General features: G+C 32.5%; 2 protein-coding genes across 11 annotated transcripts in view; one reads left to right on the plus strand and one right to left on the minus strand.

Moving 5' to 3' along the window:
- Positions 1 to 9,926, plus strand: part of DENND1B (DENN domain containing 1B) — a 277,692-nt gene extending 267,766 nt beyond the window's left edge. For 7 of the 10 annotated variants that reach the window (XM_017951054.3, XM_021933942.2, XM_021933941.2 and 4 more), the window contains 3 exons: positions 1,733 to 1,815; positions 2,731 to 2,947; positions 3,696 to 9,926. In XM_017951054.3, coding sequence (XP_017806543.1) covers positions 1,733 to 1,815; positions 2,731 to 2,947; positions 3,696 to 4,208 — 813 coding nt within the window. In that variant the 3' untranslated portion in view covers positions 4,209 to 9,926. The remainder of the gene's footprint in view (positions 1 to 1,732; positions 1,816 to 2,730; positions 2,948 to 3,695) is intronic. The other 3 variants (XR_002520216.2, XR_002520214.2, XR_002520210.2) reach the window with 3 other exon arrangements.
- Positions 1 to 14,856, minus strand: part of CRB1 (crumbs cell polarity complex component 1) — a 266,490-nt gene that overhangs the window by 26,468 nt on the left and 225,166 nt on the right. The gene's annotated exons all lie outside the window — the stretch shown is intronic.

Below are 14,856 nucleotides of genomic sequence, written 5' to 3' on the forward strand. Positions count from 1 at the left end.
AACCTATGCAGAAGGAAGGAGAAGCTTATAAAAATCCCCAGGAACCTTTCATGTAGCTTTCACCAATTACCAACTCCTGGCCAATCTTATTTCAGTCACAGCCTCACCTATGCTCTTTCTCCACCATTAAATTATTTTGAAATGAATACCCCAAAGCGTATCATTTAATCTGAGACTATTTCAAGATATAGCTCTAAAAGATAAGGACTATTTTAAAAACAATCATGTAATATTTCAAAGATGGAACAATTTGAACATCAAGAAGAAGAATTGTGGGTTGAACAACATTAAGTATCTATTAATAATGGAAATTTTAAAAAAACGCTCATGACTTGCCTTTGGACATTGTTAGGACACTAGCTAGGTCATCACTCTGAAAATTGTTAAAAGGAAAGAAATCAAGGATTTGTCCTGCCTTTCCTTTACATTGTATTTTGGAATAGTCAAACAGTTGATAAGGTAAAGCTCTTCTTTATAGAATGCCAGCAAATAAATATAGAAGGAATGCTCTAGAAAAGCATAATTCTTTAGCCCCTAATGAAATAGTGGATTTAGCCAGTGGTTATCATGGAATGCTAAAAACCTTCAAGTCAAAAGTTGATAATGAGATGTATAATGGATGGCTCAACGAATCACACCTGAAGTCATTAATGAAAATTAGCACCACCAAAAATGAGATATTTAAACATTATGTACCTACACATATGATAAAGTAAAAATGCACATATCAATACCCATGTAATATTCTTGCCAAAAACAAAGGAAGATGAAAAAGAAACTGAGGCTAAGTTTCCAGATATAGCTACCAATTGATAGGAAATGAGGACAGGATAACATGTTAAAGGGTATGAATGGCTTATAGGAGAGGGAAGGTTGAACTGAGTCCCTTGAAAGAGACCTGAGAAAAATATCTACCAAATACAACATTAACTCTGGTCGAAAGAAGCATACTAAAAAATCTGGGGAGAAATAGAGGAATGTGAATATGGCCTGAGTAATATAAGATATTAAAGAACAGTTATTAACTGCTAGGTATGATAATGACGTTTTGGTTATGTTTTTTAAAAAGTTGTTAAAAATACATAGTGAAGTACTTCAGGTGAATCAATAGGTTGCCTGGGCTTTGCTTCAAAAACTTAATGATTCAAAGTGTGACCCCTCAAGATTCAGCAGTACTGACTTTACCTAAGAGCTTGTTAGAAATGCAGAAATTCAGACTCAGAAACACTATAGAACCAGAATCTACACTTTTACATTTTTATAAGTCCCTAAGTGATTTATATGCACATTAAGATTGGAGAAGCACAGCTTTAAAATGCTTGGGGTAGAGGAGAGTGTGGGCCGGGGATAAAAGAAACAAAATTGGCAAATACTGTAATTGTTGAAACTGGGTGATGGGTGCATGGGGGTATGATTGAGTATAAGTCAAGTATTCCTAAATCAGGGCCTGAAAGTCTGTGTGACTGTGCATATGTATTCAATCCAGTGATTTGTGGGTTTTTTTGTATTTTTTTTTATTGGTTTGAGAAGTTAGTAAGTGTTGAGATAAATATACCTTATTGCTTCCCTTTCTTCCTGTCCCAGTTTGTCAGGTTATTGGGTAATATTCAAAAACCCTGAATGCATATTTCTTGCAAAAGTGTTTCTTATCAAATCACATTGTTTCTTTAAAATTTGCTAAAGAGCCTTATTTTAAACTGCCAATGCCAATTTATTGTCAATCTCTCTCCAGGCACGCTTAAAAAGGCCTCTTAAGAGCCTTGACAGTGCTCTCTATGATGATGATGATGATGATGATATTGAAAGAGCAAGCAAGTAAGTAATGGATTTTGGTGTCCTATTAAGTGGTATGGCTTAACAGCAGAAGTTTTTGGTAATAAAGGGTATTTTCAAGAGTATGCGCTCCTAGAGCTCAAATGTTGCCCTTTTACAGTGTTCTTCAGCAAAAGGACCTTGCAGTGCTCTGCAATGTTGTGGGGGATATCTTGGGACAGGAAACTAAGATGGACCTTAAATATTTTGTTCTTGGAAAGCAATAATGTCTACAGAGATACCTGGGATAGTGTTAAAGGGGCAATAGAAGCCCATCTAAATTAGGCTCTTACTCATTCTGAAGAAAGGAAGGTTAAATATCGGGAATGGTGATAATAGTCAATAGAAAGAAATGGAATTGAGGGTACAGGAGACAAGTTTATGGTGATATCAGAAGATGAAAATTTAATAAAAAGTGTTAAAAATTAATTTTAATATAAGGGAAATATATGTTTAGCTTTTTGCAATTGATATATGACAATGACAAAATGAACATTCTTTTTCTTCATTAAATATATCTCTGTCTACATAAAGGAATGTGCATTCTCCTCTAAAATAAGTGAATAAATAAAGGAAAACCATATTAAATATGGAAAGTGAATTTAGGCTATAGCAAACTTTCCAAGTAGTTCAATCTAATATTCCTGAAGTTAGGGTCCCAAATTCCACAGAATTAAACTGTGAAAAGCCCTACTTCTACTTTCAGTTTCCTAAGGTACTGTAAACTTTTTACTTGTTCTTAATGCATGTATAAAATATTTCCATATTTGAATTGGTATGCATATCACTATAAAGAATTTGGTCATGAACCAATTATTGATTTTGTTAACTCATTAATGTAATGTAATTGGTGAGAGATTACTTACATGCAGTAAATATGGTTATTTATCTACTACTGTGTGTTTTATTTTTCTTCAGGTTATCTTCTGAAGATGGTGAAGAAGCTTCTGCTTATCTTTATGAGAGTGATGACTCTGTTGAAACAAGAGTGAAGACTCCTTACTCAGGTGAAATGGACTTACTAGGAGAGATTCTTGATACATTGAGCACACACAGCTCAGATCAGGGGAAGCTGGCAGCTGCAAAGAGCTTGGATTTCTTTAGATCAATGGATGACATTGATTATAAACCTACGGTTAGTAGATTTTTTTAACTTGTAAAATTAGAAGAAAATATTCTTGCCTTTGCTGTCATTCTGGATCTTATAATCTTTGTTGGTAGAAGCATTTAGCCTCTAAATAGGTAAGGGTCAAAACTTCAAAAATTTGATAAAATTTAATCACTAGAAATTATTTCTATTAATAAAATTCTAGTATTTTCCCTTTCATTTATCTAGTTCTGGTGGTTATTGTCATAATTATTTTGTCAAGCAATAATGTTTTCTTGCTGTCTAATTTTATACTTGTCTGTGGGGAATTTTTTAAATGTGAAATGTTTTCCCTTTTTCCCTATATTTCCTGAGTTTTCAAAAAAATTCACTAAATGTATTCATTCAAATCATTTTTTCTTACCCAAAAATGAACATGATTTTATTTTTTAACATTGTTTTATGCAAATTCAACTGAATGCTATAAAAACAGCAGAGATAGAAGTATGAGTAATGACAATCCTGTTCTTATTGTAAGTGACTTCAGAACTTGGCATTAATTATATAATCTAGTTTGAATTTGATAGGTGACAGCTGCAAGGCAATGGAAACCAAAGTCCATTCCATTTCATCCCTGTTAATAGAGCCATTTGGAAGTGTGTAAAATTAACTCTCAATGCTGTATTTTCTCTGAGAGGAACTTAACACTATTAACATTTATTTCAAAATGAGAAAAAAAGTACTAAATTAATGCTTATTAAAAGTTTTCTGAATTTGTTGTTTCTTCTTTTTTCAGAATAAATCTAATGCTCCTAGTGAGAATAACCTGGCTTTCCTCTGCAGTGGTTCTGGTGACCAAGCAGAGTGGAATCTTGGACAAGATGATAGTGCCCTCCATGGCAAACACCTCCCTCCATCTCCCAGGAAGCGGGTTTCCTCTAGTGGTTTGACAGATTCTCTGTTTATCCTGAAAGAAGAAAACAGTGACAAGCACCTCAGTGCTGGCAATGTGAGTGACCCTGCTTCAGGATTGGATTTCCAACTCACTTCCCCTGAAGTTTCCCAGACTGATAAAGGAAAAACAGAAAACAGGGAAACACTAACCCAGATTTCAGATGATCTGCTTATACCTGGTCTTGGGCGGCATTCATCGACTTTTGTTCCTTGGGAGAAAGAAGGGAAAGAAGCCAAAGAGACTTCAGAAGATATTGGACTGCTCCATGAAGTAGTATCATTATGTCATATGACATCTGACTTCCAACAAAGCTTGAACATTTCAGACAAAAACACAAATGGAAACCAAGCTTAAATCTTGCATCCAAGCTTCTATGGAGACATTTTGAGATTCAGTGCAATCTGCATCATAAACAGAATTATTTGTAGGAATGGCAACCTTACTATTTAATTTTTTTTTTTTTTTTTTTTTTTGCATTTGGAACACTTTCCTCACTTGTTCATTTTGAGGATATATGAAATGCATTGATTTTTAAATATAAAGCGAATTCTACTGTGCTTTTAAATCAGGTACTAGTGTGTATGTATGTTAAAAGTATGTATTGAACGTAAGATTTCCCAGTGTTTGGTGCTTAATGCCGTTCATTTTATTTAAACTAAGTATGCATATATAACCCATGCATATAACCAGTAGCTACTATACTAATCTGGTTGAGCATGAAGTGATCAAGATATCAAAACTTATCAAAACTAGCCTGAAACTGATGAAACTGTTAACCCACTAATTGCCTTAATCTTAAAGCTGTATTAAGCATACTTAAATAATGTATGAAAGTATGTGTAAAGTTTGAAAGATAAGTTATTAGTGTTCTGCAGAGCAATAATGCCTTTTTCTGTTCATCAAATCAAGGTCAAAATTCATCTTTTCAAGATTAAAAAGCTCTTATGGAAATACTTAATTTGCTTATAAAAGCACTGTAGCTGTGTTTTCCAATAAGTATAAAAGTATACATTTACCTTTCATTCAGTGAAATATAGGAAGTACTGAACTTCAATGTGAAGTTAATGACTTCTGTTTACAAATGAGACACTCTAACAAGTTCTCACAGTCTCTCTGTATGCCTTTGCTATTTAGGGGCCCACCCCAAGAAAGCCAAATACAATATAAACTGTCCTGACCAAAAAAAAAAAAAAAAAATCTTTTTAAACTAATAATTCTCTATCAAAATGCTTCAGATCATCATCTCAAATTTAGTTTTTAAAATAATTGACTTGGTATTTTAGAAGTTTTAGATTTACAGAAAAATTGCAAAGAGTACAGAGAGTTCCCATCTACCCCTGTTATTAACATCTTACGTTACTATGGTACATTTGCCCCAATTAATGAACCAATATTGATAGTCCATACTTTATTCAAATTTTCTTAGTTTTCTCCTGATATCTATTTTCCACATCAAGGTCCTGTTCAGAATTCCACATTATATTGAGTTGGAATGTCTCCTTAGGCTCCTCTTGCCTGTGACAGTTTCTTAGACTTTGCTTATTTTTGATAACATTGACAGCTTTGAAGAATACTGTCAGATAAATTGTAGCTTGCTCCTCTCTTGGAGTTTATTGGATATTTTTTTCATGATTAGACTGGGATTATGGGTTTTGAGGAGATGATCACAGAAGTAAAGTGCCATTTTCATCAGGTCATATCAAGGATATGTACTGTCAACATGATGTGTGAATGCTGACTCGGAGCTTGATAACCTGGCTGAGGTGGTAGCGTTTGTCACTCTAAAGTTCTTCCTGCCCTTTCCATGCTGTCGTTTTTGAAGGAAGTCACTACATGCAGGAGTGAGGAGTCATAATTCCCCTTCTTTAGGGCAGAGAAGTATCTACATAAATTATTGGGAATTCTGTATAGAAAATTTGTTTCTTCTTTCTCAGATTCACTGTTGAGCTTTGGAATTCGTCTGAGAAGGAATCATGTACTGATGACTTCATGATAGACTGGATTAACAGGTAGAATCAGGGAAAAAAGCAGTGACAGTATGGTTAAATTGTTATTAGCATTTTCAGTATATCCACTGTATACCTGATTTTTTTTACATTTCTTTTTAGAAAATATGTTCCAGAAATCATTACAACATTACAAAAACAAAATACTTTCAAGAAACTATTAAAGAACCCCAATAAGACTATATTCTAAATATTTATTGAAAGAATATAATTTCAGTTAAAATCCAAGAAGAGGGTTTGAAATAATTTAAAGAAAATGACCAAGTTTCTTTAAAACCTATGTTTCAAAATCTAAATGGATATGTGTTATTTGGGACACTTATTCATTATGAATAAGAAGACAAGTCTTGTTTCCCTTATAAATATGGACTGTATACATTAAGGAAAACAATGTTTAATCCTTACTTTTTAATACAGAAGGCTCAAGGTTCTTGTCAAATGTTGCCTTTATAAGCTTATTACAAAATTATAACTTACTTTACTGAGGTTTATAATGGAAGAAGTCCATACAGCAAAAGAGCTGTTTTAAATCAAGGAAAGAAGGTTACTCTGGTTGTTAATCTGCTTGGCAAATATTCCTTCATAATTTGTGAAAAGAATGCAAATCAGCCTTTTAATTTGGATTTTGAAATGAGGTACAGTTTCTTGTTTTGTTTTTTCAGAACTCAGTCTGAAGAATAAGTGTAGCATAGGTCAAACTTGGTTTTTAGTTCATTTGCTTAATCGACATCATGGCTTCAGAAATCCAAATTTTGTGCTACTTTTCAGCCACCTTTCAAGGTGTTTGGTTATAATACTGTGTTGTTTTGAGGATATTTAGCCACTCATAAATAATTGTCTCAAGGTATTTAAAAGTGATTCGTGCCTTATTTTGATGCAAAATTAGTGGTTTTATTCTGTTTTAAAAGCAAAAGCAGAAAAAAAAATTCTGCATGTTATTCTTAAAATTATCCAGAATAATACTACCAAATATTTGTATTTCAAACCAGTTCAAAGTCTGCTCTTAAACTTAGACTTCCTAGTATTATGGTGGATATAGTGAGAATGAAGTTAAATTGGGGTGAGTTCCAAAATAAAGGAAAGTGTTATCTTATATTCTACAGTGCCCATATTTTCTATAGTAACTAAACCAAATATTTGTAAGCTCCTCTGCTTTTTGAAATTATTTTTCAAAGAAGCAACACCTGTTATATAACAGAATTGTATAAACTAAAAAGACTTCTGGCGTTAGTACATAGTCTTTATCTGGCCTGTAATAGAGTCATGGTTCTTTCTGAATCCCACTCTCACTTTTTTCTTTTTACCCTTACGTATTGCATCCGTGATATTTCAGGGGTATAGAGAAATAGTATTGGAATTTAGGAGCTGTTTTTTTAAGTGAAAATATTACTAAGTGGTATATTTTGATGATTATCTACTTTAGCATGTCTTAGAAAAGCAGCAAACTATAGCATGATTGTTTTTTCAGTTAATTAAAATTCATTAATAACATGTTCATTTAAAAACTATTCATTGCTTTTTGTACCAGTCATATGCAGGGTACAGTAACTGAGGATGTGGGGAATAAAATAACTGACATAGCCCCTGCTCTGAAGGAATAAATTAAAAGGAAAAGGAATTGCAAATTTGTATTAAAATAATGATAATAATGTGCTTTGCCTGGAAGTTATTAGCTGAGATTCTAACATACACATACAAAGTATTTAAAAAACAAAAACAAAAACAAAAAAAAACCTAGCTGCTTAATTTAAAGCATGCTCTAAGTATGAAACATAGTATCATTTCTAATTTCATTAACTTTCTCAATTATTATGCTAAGTATATTATGCTGCTAAGATACCCACATTTAAAGGGCAGATTCAGAGACTCCTTTAGAAACTGAATGTCTTTGTTTATCTTATTATCAGATAACCAGGCAGCACAGGGCTCTCTATAGTGGAATGATGCTCCTTTTCAATACTTAGAGACACTGTACTCAGTTTAGGAGTAACTGAAGGTGTGGATGCATGTTAATGGGAATCCAATTTTTACTATTTTTATATTAATAACAGCATTCTGTAGAAAAAGTCCCTCCCTTCTAAATAAAAACTGTGTGTGACTGCTGTTACTAGTGCTGTTCTATGCGAATATCCTAATAATAGGATTCAGGAATTCTAATGAATTGTTTCTTAATTAAGGTGAAGAAGTAGGCTCCTGATCAAGAGGAGAACACTGTGAAATGTCTCATAATCAATAGACCTTCATTCTCTGGTAGAAAATGTGGATTTTCAGGAAAAGATTGATTATTTTCATGAATAAATTTTCTTATACGAATTCCATTTTGTTTGGCATAAAAGACCCTGAATCTTAAGATATTTGTAAATCAGAATATTTAAGAATGTGAAATGAATCCTCAAATCTAGTTTCCTCCAAAGCACTTCTTAATGTAGGAAATAGTTTTTGCAAACCCTATGTCAGTACTAATGTCTTTCCTGAGTCAAGCCCAGTAATATTGTCAGTGAATGTTTCTTAAACCTTATTTAAGAAGAGGCAGAGTGGTTTTGAGCAAGCCAGTTAACATGATTTGATGAAGAAATAAGGAATTATGTACATTTAGACAGAAGAATATTTTATTTTGAAAATAATAGGATTTTGTGCAATAATTTTTCTTGCATAATTTAGTTCATATAAATATGTACATCTGTTTTTCTGGCAGATGCCTTAAGGTCATGTTTTTTGGTATTTGAGTAAATCTGTATGTAGCGATGTTCTCATTGATTTTAGAAAAAATATATTCTTTATATTGTTGCCAGGAGAAATGTTTTTATTTAAAATTATTATGGATATTATGTTATTGTATCATAACTAACTGCCTCAGCAACAATAAATATGCAATAAGAAAATCCTGTACCTTAGATTAGATTGACAATACTGTTACTTTAAAAGAAATATATACGGTACAAATTGCTGATTCTACGTGTGTACATTTAACAGATACTCAGTTCTGTACCACCTAAATCAAAATGGCATTTGTATGCTGATGACCACATATGTGGATTGTAGTATTCTTTGTGATGCATCTTTGATAAGATTTATAAAGGGCATTGCCAATACTTTTTGACTGTGTAAATTAAGTTAATTTTTTGTATGATGTACAGTTTGTTTAACCTTAGAGCTTCTATAGATTTCTACTTTTATTATACTTGAATGAGGCAGAAAAGCACTGTGGAAAATCTGTAGCTCTGGATGCAACATGCAAACATACCAAAAAATAATAATAATAAAGCAAGGTACTGAAGAGCAATGTTAACAGAATGCTTTATATCCAGAATGCTATGTTTTTTTCAAGCCACATTTTAGTTGAATGGAGTAAAGTTATACAATCTTTTATTTTAAAATGTTGGAAAGTCACAAATGATTACCTCTTTGATATGATGAACCTATAAATCTATTCATCTTTGTTATTTCATTTCTCAAATGTGAGCCTTGTTGAGGTCCATTATCAAATCTAGGCTTTGGTTGATTATATGATGTTTAGGACAACGCAGAATTTAAAAACTGTGCATGTTTAGTGCATCACATGTCAAGTCACCATCCTTCCGACAGTGTAACTTCCATAAGGTTATTTTGAGAACTATTTAATAATTATATTGAAAAACTGGATTTCTTGAGTCTGTTATAGTTTGGTACTTATAGCAGTGCCTAAAACAGCAACAAATATGAACTGCATGAGTCCTACAACTTAAAAAGTCAGAGGAGGGGTTGAAAATGGAACTTTTTCAAAGTTTATTTCTCTTGCGTTAGATGAAGAACTATTTAAAGGGACTGAAAACCCTGAGCTTTTTCCTTGTCTTGGTAGCAGATATCTGTAAAAACCTACCCAGAATTGTGATTTACTTCATTGTTCTTGCATCCTTGAGGCTACAGTACAAATCATCTCCAGACTTGACTACTATTGGGAAGATGTGTATAAAAGCACCACTTTGGGAATTTTTAAAAAATATGCAAAAATAAATATTGAATAAAATCTCCATTACCATAAAGCACCCAACAATGCAGTTCTAAAATAAAATTGGTCACAATTAAACTTAGCATGGTGATGACTCTTCTTTTATAATTGCCCAGTTATCCCCCAATAGTGTTCTAGCTAGACTGCTGTGAGAACCCTAATACCTGTATCTCCAAGCTTTGCAACTGCTGCAGTGTAAATTTAAGCCTACATCTTTCTGACAGGCCTACCTGAGAGGTATACTTTGTTTATTCTTATGTTTTGTCAATGGATTTTATTAGGTTCTAAAGTCATAGGAGAATTGTTAAGTAGTTATAATGTCACTAGGAATATAAGAGTTGTACTGTCCAAGTCAAACAACTGTGTTTATTGACCCCCACTTAAGGTTTAAGGACAGATGAAATGTAGTCATGTATAAATGAACAATGCTTCAGGAGCCAGAAAGATGAGCTGCTCATCCAAGAGCTCTGATGGTTTCACCTAAAGCAAAGGTCAAATTCCTATTGAAATAAGCACAACGTTTCCCTTTGGGTGCAGAACATCTGGGAATAACGTGCTAAACCTTTCTTATTTATATAGAAGAAGCAAAAGCCTGACAATAAGAAAAGAAATATTATCCCTGCAAGCCAAGGGTTCGGCTATTTTTTGTTGATTTTGATTATGAAAACTTTGCCTGCTACCATCACAGGGGTTATTAGTATCATTACCTTCAGTGTCTCTGTATGAGAGGCCTGGTCACATCTTCATTTTATAGATGCAGAAAAAAAATCTCAGCTTGTGTTTACATATAAATAAAATACCCTACTTAGAGTATTATTATAGTAGTGGGTCTGGGAATTTCCTAGAAGTAAAAATGAGTTATTACATATGCATACAATTTTGTACATATATGGAAAATAGTGCATCAATAACACAAAAATAAGATTCTGTTGTGGAAGGTTCCAGATGAATAAGAATTATTTCTCTAAAATAAGTGTCTTCTTTGAATTATTCAATATTTATTGAAAAACTTCTATGTATGTAGCAGCTGCAATATAGTTTGAAGGACAGAAAATATTTCCAAGTATCTAATTTACTTTGAATTCATGGTGGTTTGCTGTGTACAACTGCTTTAGTTTGGATTTGTGTCCCTGCCCAAGTCTCATGTCTAATTGTAATCCTCAGTGTTGGAGGAGAGGCCTGGTGGGAAGTGATTGGATCATGGGGTCGGATTTCCCCCTTGCTGTTCTTGTGATGTTGAGAGAGTTCTCATGAGATTTGGTTGTTTAAAAGTGTATAGCACCTCCCACTTCTCTCTTTCTCCTTCTGGTCATGTAAGACGTGCCTACTTCCCCTTGCCATCTGTCATTATTGTAGGTTTCCTGAGGCCTCCCCCAGCCATGCTTCCTGTACAGCCTGTAGAACTGTGAGTCAGTTAACCTCTTTTCTTTATAAATCACCCAGTCTCAGGTAGTTCTTCAAAGCAATGCAAGAACAGTCTAATACAACAACCACGAAATATAACTATAGAATCTTAGACTTTTATCTCATCCACAGGCTCCCAAACCTAGTCTTTCATTAGGTTCACCTGGAGAGGTTTTTTTTTTTAAAAAAAAAAAAAAAAAAAAAAAAAAAAAAAGAGATAGAAAAAGGATAAATTATATCCTTAATGTCCCATAGCAGCAAAAGGCCAAGCTGGGATTTGAACCCCACAGCTGGGCTTCAGCCCCCTTGCTATTAGACAGAAGTACAGGGCCGAAATCAAATGGCATGACTATCATGAATTCCCTACACAACTTTCTTTTCTATTTCAACTTTCTCCTACAAGTATTGGGCAATCCTTTTTTGACAAAATATTCTATGCAAGTTTCTTATTTGTTTGTTTTTTCTTTATCTTGAGTACAGAATTCCCTAAATCTTTTTGGGAGATTGCATTAATGTTTAGTCCCTCCCTCCCTCCATCCCTCCCTCCTTCTTTCTTTTCTTCCTTCCTTCCTTCCTTTTCTTACTTCTTTCTTCCTTCCTTCCTCTTTCTCTCTTTCCTTCTCTACACTTTCCAGCATAGTCTATAATCTCATCTCAAATAATCTGTCTTATATATACCTGTTCTCTGTAGCATCTATCTCCTTTCTTTCTCTTTCTGTTAATTGTATTTGTGCTTATTAGTTGGTGAAGTGGGGAGTTCTACTTGGATTATTGTATAACTATATTGATAACTATAGGAGCATGCTTGAGGACATACAAAGGCATAAATTGTGAATTTTTTCATATGGAGCCATTATTGACTTTTAAAGCTGCTGAGAACATCTAAAGATCTCTTGCAGAATATCCACAGATGTCATCTACAAAGTTGTTTTTCTCATGTTCAAGAACAGCACTTAAGACAAACTACTTATTCTTCAGTTTTGTTATTTTATAATCAACCTACTTTAAATATGGAGTGTATTTCAGATTTATGATGTTTTTTAGTAACACTATTTAAACATTAATTTAAAATAATGTATTTAAAATATACAAATTACTTTTGGTAACTCCAGTTCTAATTTAGGGACTGATTTTAAGATATCTATCTATTTATCTATCTATCAACTACTTCAAGATATATATCCATTAGATATCTATCTTATGAATATGTACATATATATCATGAATATATATCTAGATGTATAATATATATTTAGATATAAATAGCACACATATAAATATATATAATATATATAATATGCATTTAATATTTCATTCTGTTTTCTCCAAAATCTAATACTTAAAATATATTTTTGAAAAAGAGCTAAGTTTTCTTAGATCTGATAAATGTCCAAATTGTATACAACCCATTAGGCAAAAATCCCAACTTGTGAAACACATGTTAGGGAGAAATGCTGTGCTTTACCTTATACCTGTATACATATATATACACCTATATATGTATACACCTATATACATATATACACCTATATATGTATACACCTATATACACCTTGTTGACAAACTGTTAGAAAATCATTTGAATTTCTAAGAAAATTAGAATTGATAAGGCTTGAAACTGGTATATTTTAAAAACTTTCTACTAGAAAAATGTAACCAATATTTCTTATCAAATAATTATAGATAAGACATGGGTGCTCATACACATATTTTGGGCAAAGGATAATTTTGATTAAAAATAAGGGAATACCTTTCTTAGGGATTGTTGTGGGGTCTCAAAATTAATTCTTAACATGAAATTATAAGGTGAACTAAAAGTCCTTGGGTATTTTGATTTCAAGATTTTTACAGGATTATGAAGTTGCTTTCCTGACACCTACAACTATTGTTTTATGTGAAGATTCTTTTCCTTTCAAGGTGCATCTTTCATATGTTTTCAAATTAGCTTTATTAAAATGTAATTTACATCCATCACAATTCACCCATTTCAAAACTATAATTCAGTGAATTTTGACAATTACATAGTCAAGCAAGCACCACCACACCAAGACTGAGAACAGTTCCTCACCCTAAAAAGTTGTTTTGTCCTCTTTCGCACCTTCCCCTCCTCTCAGTCCTAATCCCTGGCCATCACTGATATGCTTTTACTATAGTTTTGCCTTTTCAAGAATTTTACATCAATGAATTTTTTCACTTCGCATAGTGGTATTGTCAATCCTTTTAATTTCAGCCATTCTGGTTTGTGTGTAATGGTATCTCATTTTGGTTTTAATTTTTATTTGTCTTATGACCGAAGATCATGAGAGTCTTTTCATGTGCTTATTGGCAATTCATAGATCTTCTTTGGAGAATACTATATTCAGTTATTTTGTGCATTTTGTATTGAGTTGTTTCTCTTATTACTGACTTGTAAAAATTTGGCTTTAAAAAAGTATATCATGGATAAAAGTCCCTGATACATGTTTTACAAACCTTTTCTCCAGTTCGTGGCTTGCCTTTTCATTTTCCTGATAGTGTCTTTACAAAAAAGTCTTTAATTTGAGAATGTCTATCAGTTTTATTTTTCATCATTTATGCTTTTTGTTTTCTAAACAATTGTTACCTAACCAGAATGTCACTTGGCTTTTGAATGTTAATGTAACCTTGTACTCCTAGGATCAATTCAACTTAATCATAGTGTATTATTTTTAAAAATCTATTGCTGGATTCAATTTTCTGATACCTTGCTAAGAATTTTGGTGTCTACATTTATGAGAAATATTCCTGTGTAGTTTTCTTTAGTGCCGTTACAATTTTAGTATCGGAGCTAACCTAGATCTCATAGAATGATTTGGGAAATTTTTCTCCTCTTTTAGTTTCTGAACTATTTTGTGTAGAATTAGTATTATTTTCTCATTAAGTGTTTGGTTTAGCTCAACAGTGAGGCCATCTGGGCATGGAGTTTTCTTTAAGGGAAAGTTTTAAGCTATGAATTCAATTACTTAGCAGATATAGGACTCTTCCGCCCATCTCTTCATTTTCAGGTGAGCTTTGATAATTTATATCTATCAAGAAATTTGTTTAAGTTTTAAAATTTACTTGCATTAAGTGGTTCAAAATATGATTTTACTATTCTTTTAATATCTATTGGGTCTGCAACTATATTCCATCTTTTATTTCTGATATTAATAATTTGTGTCTAGCTTTGGGTTTCATTGGTTTTCTCAATTTTAAATCAGTTTCTATATCACTTCTTTATATTCTTATCATTTTGTTTTATTGAGGAAAAATTTGCTTAGCATATAAACCTAACCATGTTAGAGTATGCAATTGAGTAGTATTTAGTACATTGGTGTTGTGTAAACATCACCTTTATTTAGTTTCGAAATATTTTCATCACCCCAAAAGGAAACTATTCATTAAGTTGTCACTTTCACTCCCTCTCCTAGGGCCTTATCATTTTTATTTCCTTGCTTCTGCTTATTTTAGGTTTAATCTTTTCTTTTTCTTTTGTCTTAAGGAGATACTGATATTTAATCTTTCTTCTTCTGCCAGATCAAAATACATATGTTCTTTTAAAATTTCTCCTTTGACTTATGGGTTATTTGGAAGTGTGTTGTTTACT

This window comes from Papio anubis, chromosome 1 (genome assembly GCF_008728515.1).
Source record: "Papio anubis isolate 15944 chromosome 1, Panubis1.0, whole genome shotgun sequence".
Taxonomy (NCBI): domain Eukaryota; kingdom Metazoa; phylum Chordata; class Mammalia; order Primates; family Cercopithecidae; genus Papio; species Papio anubis.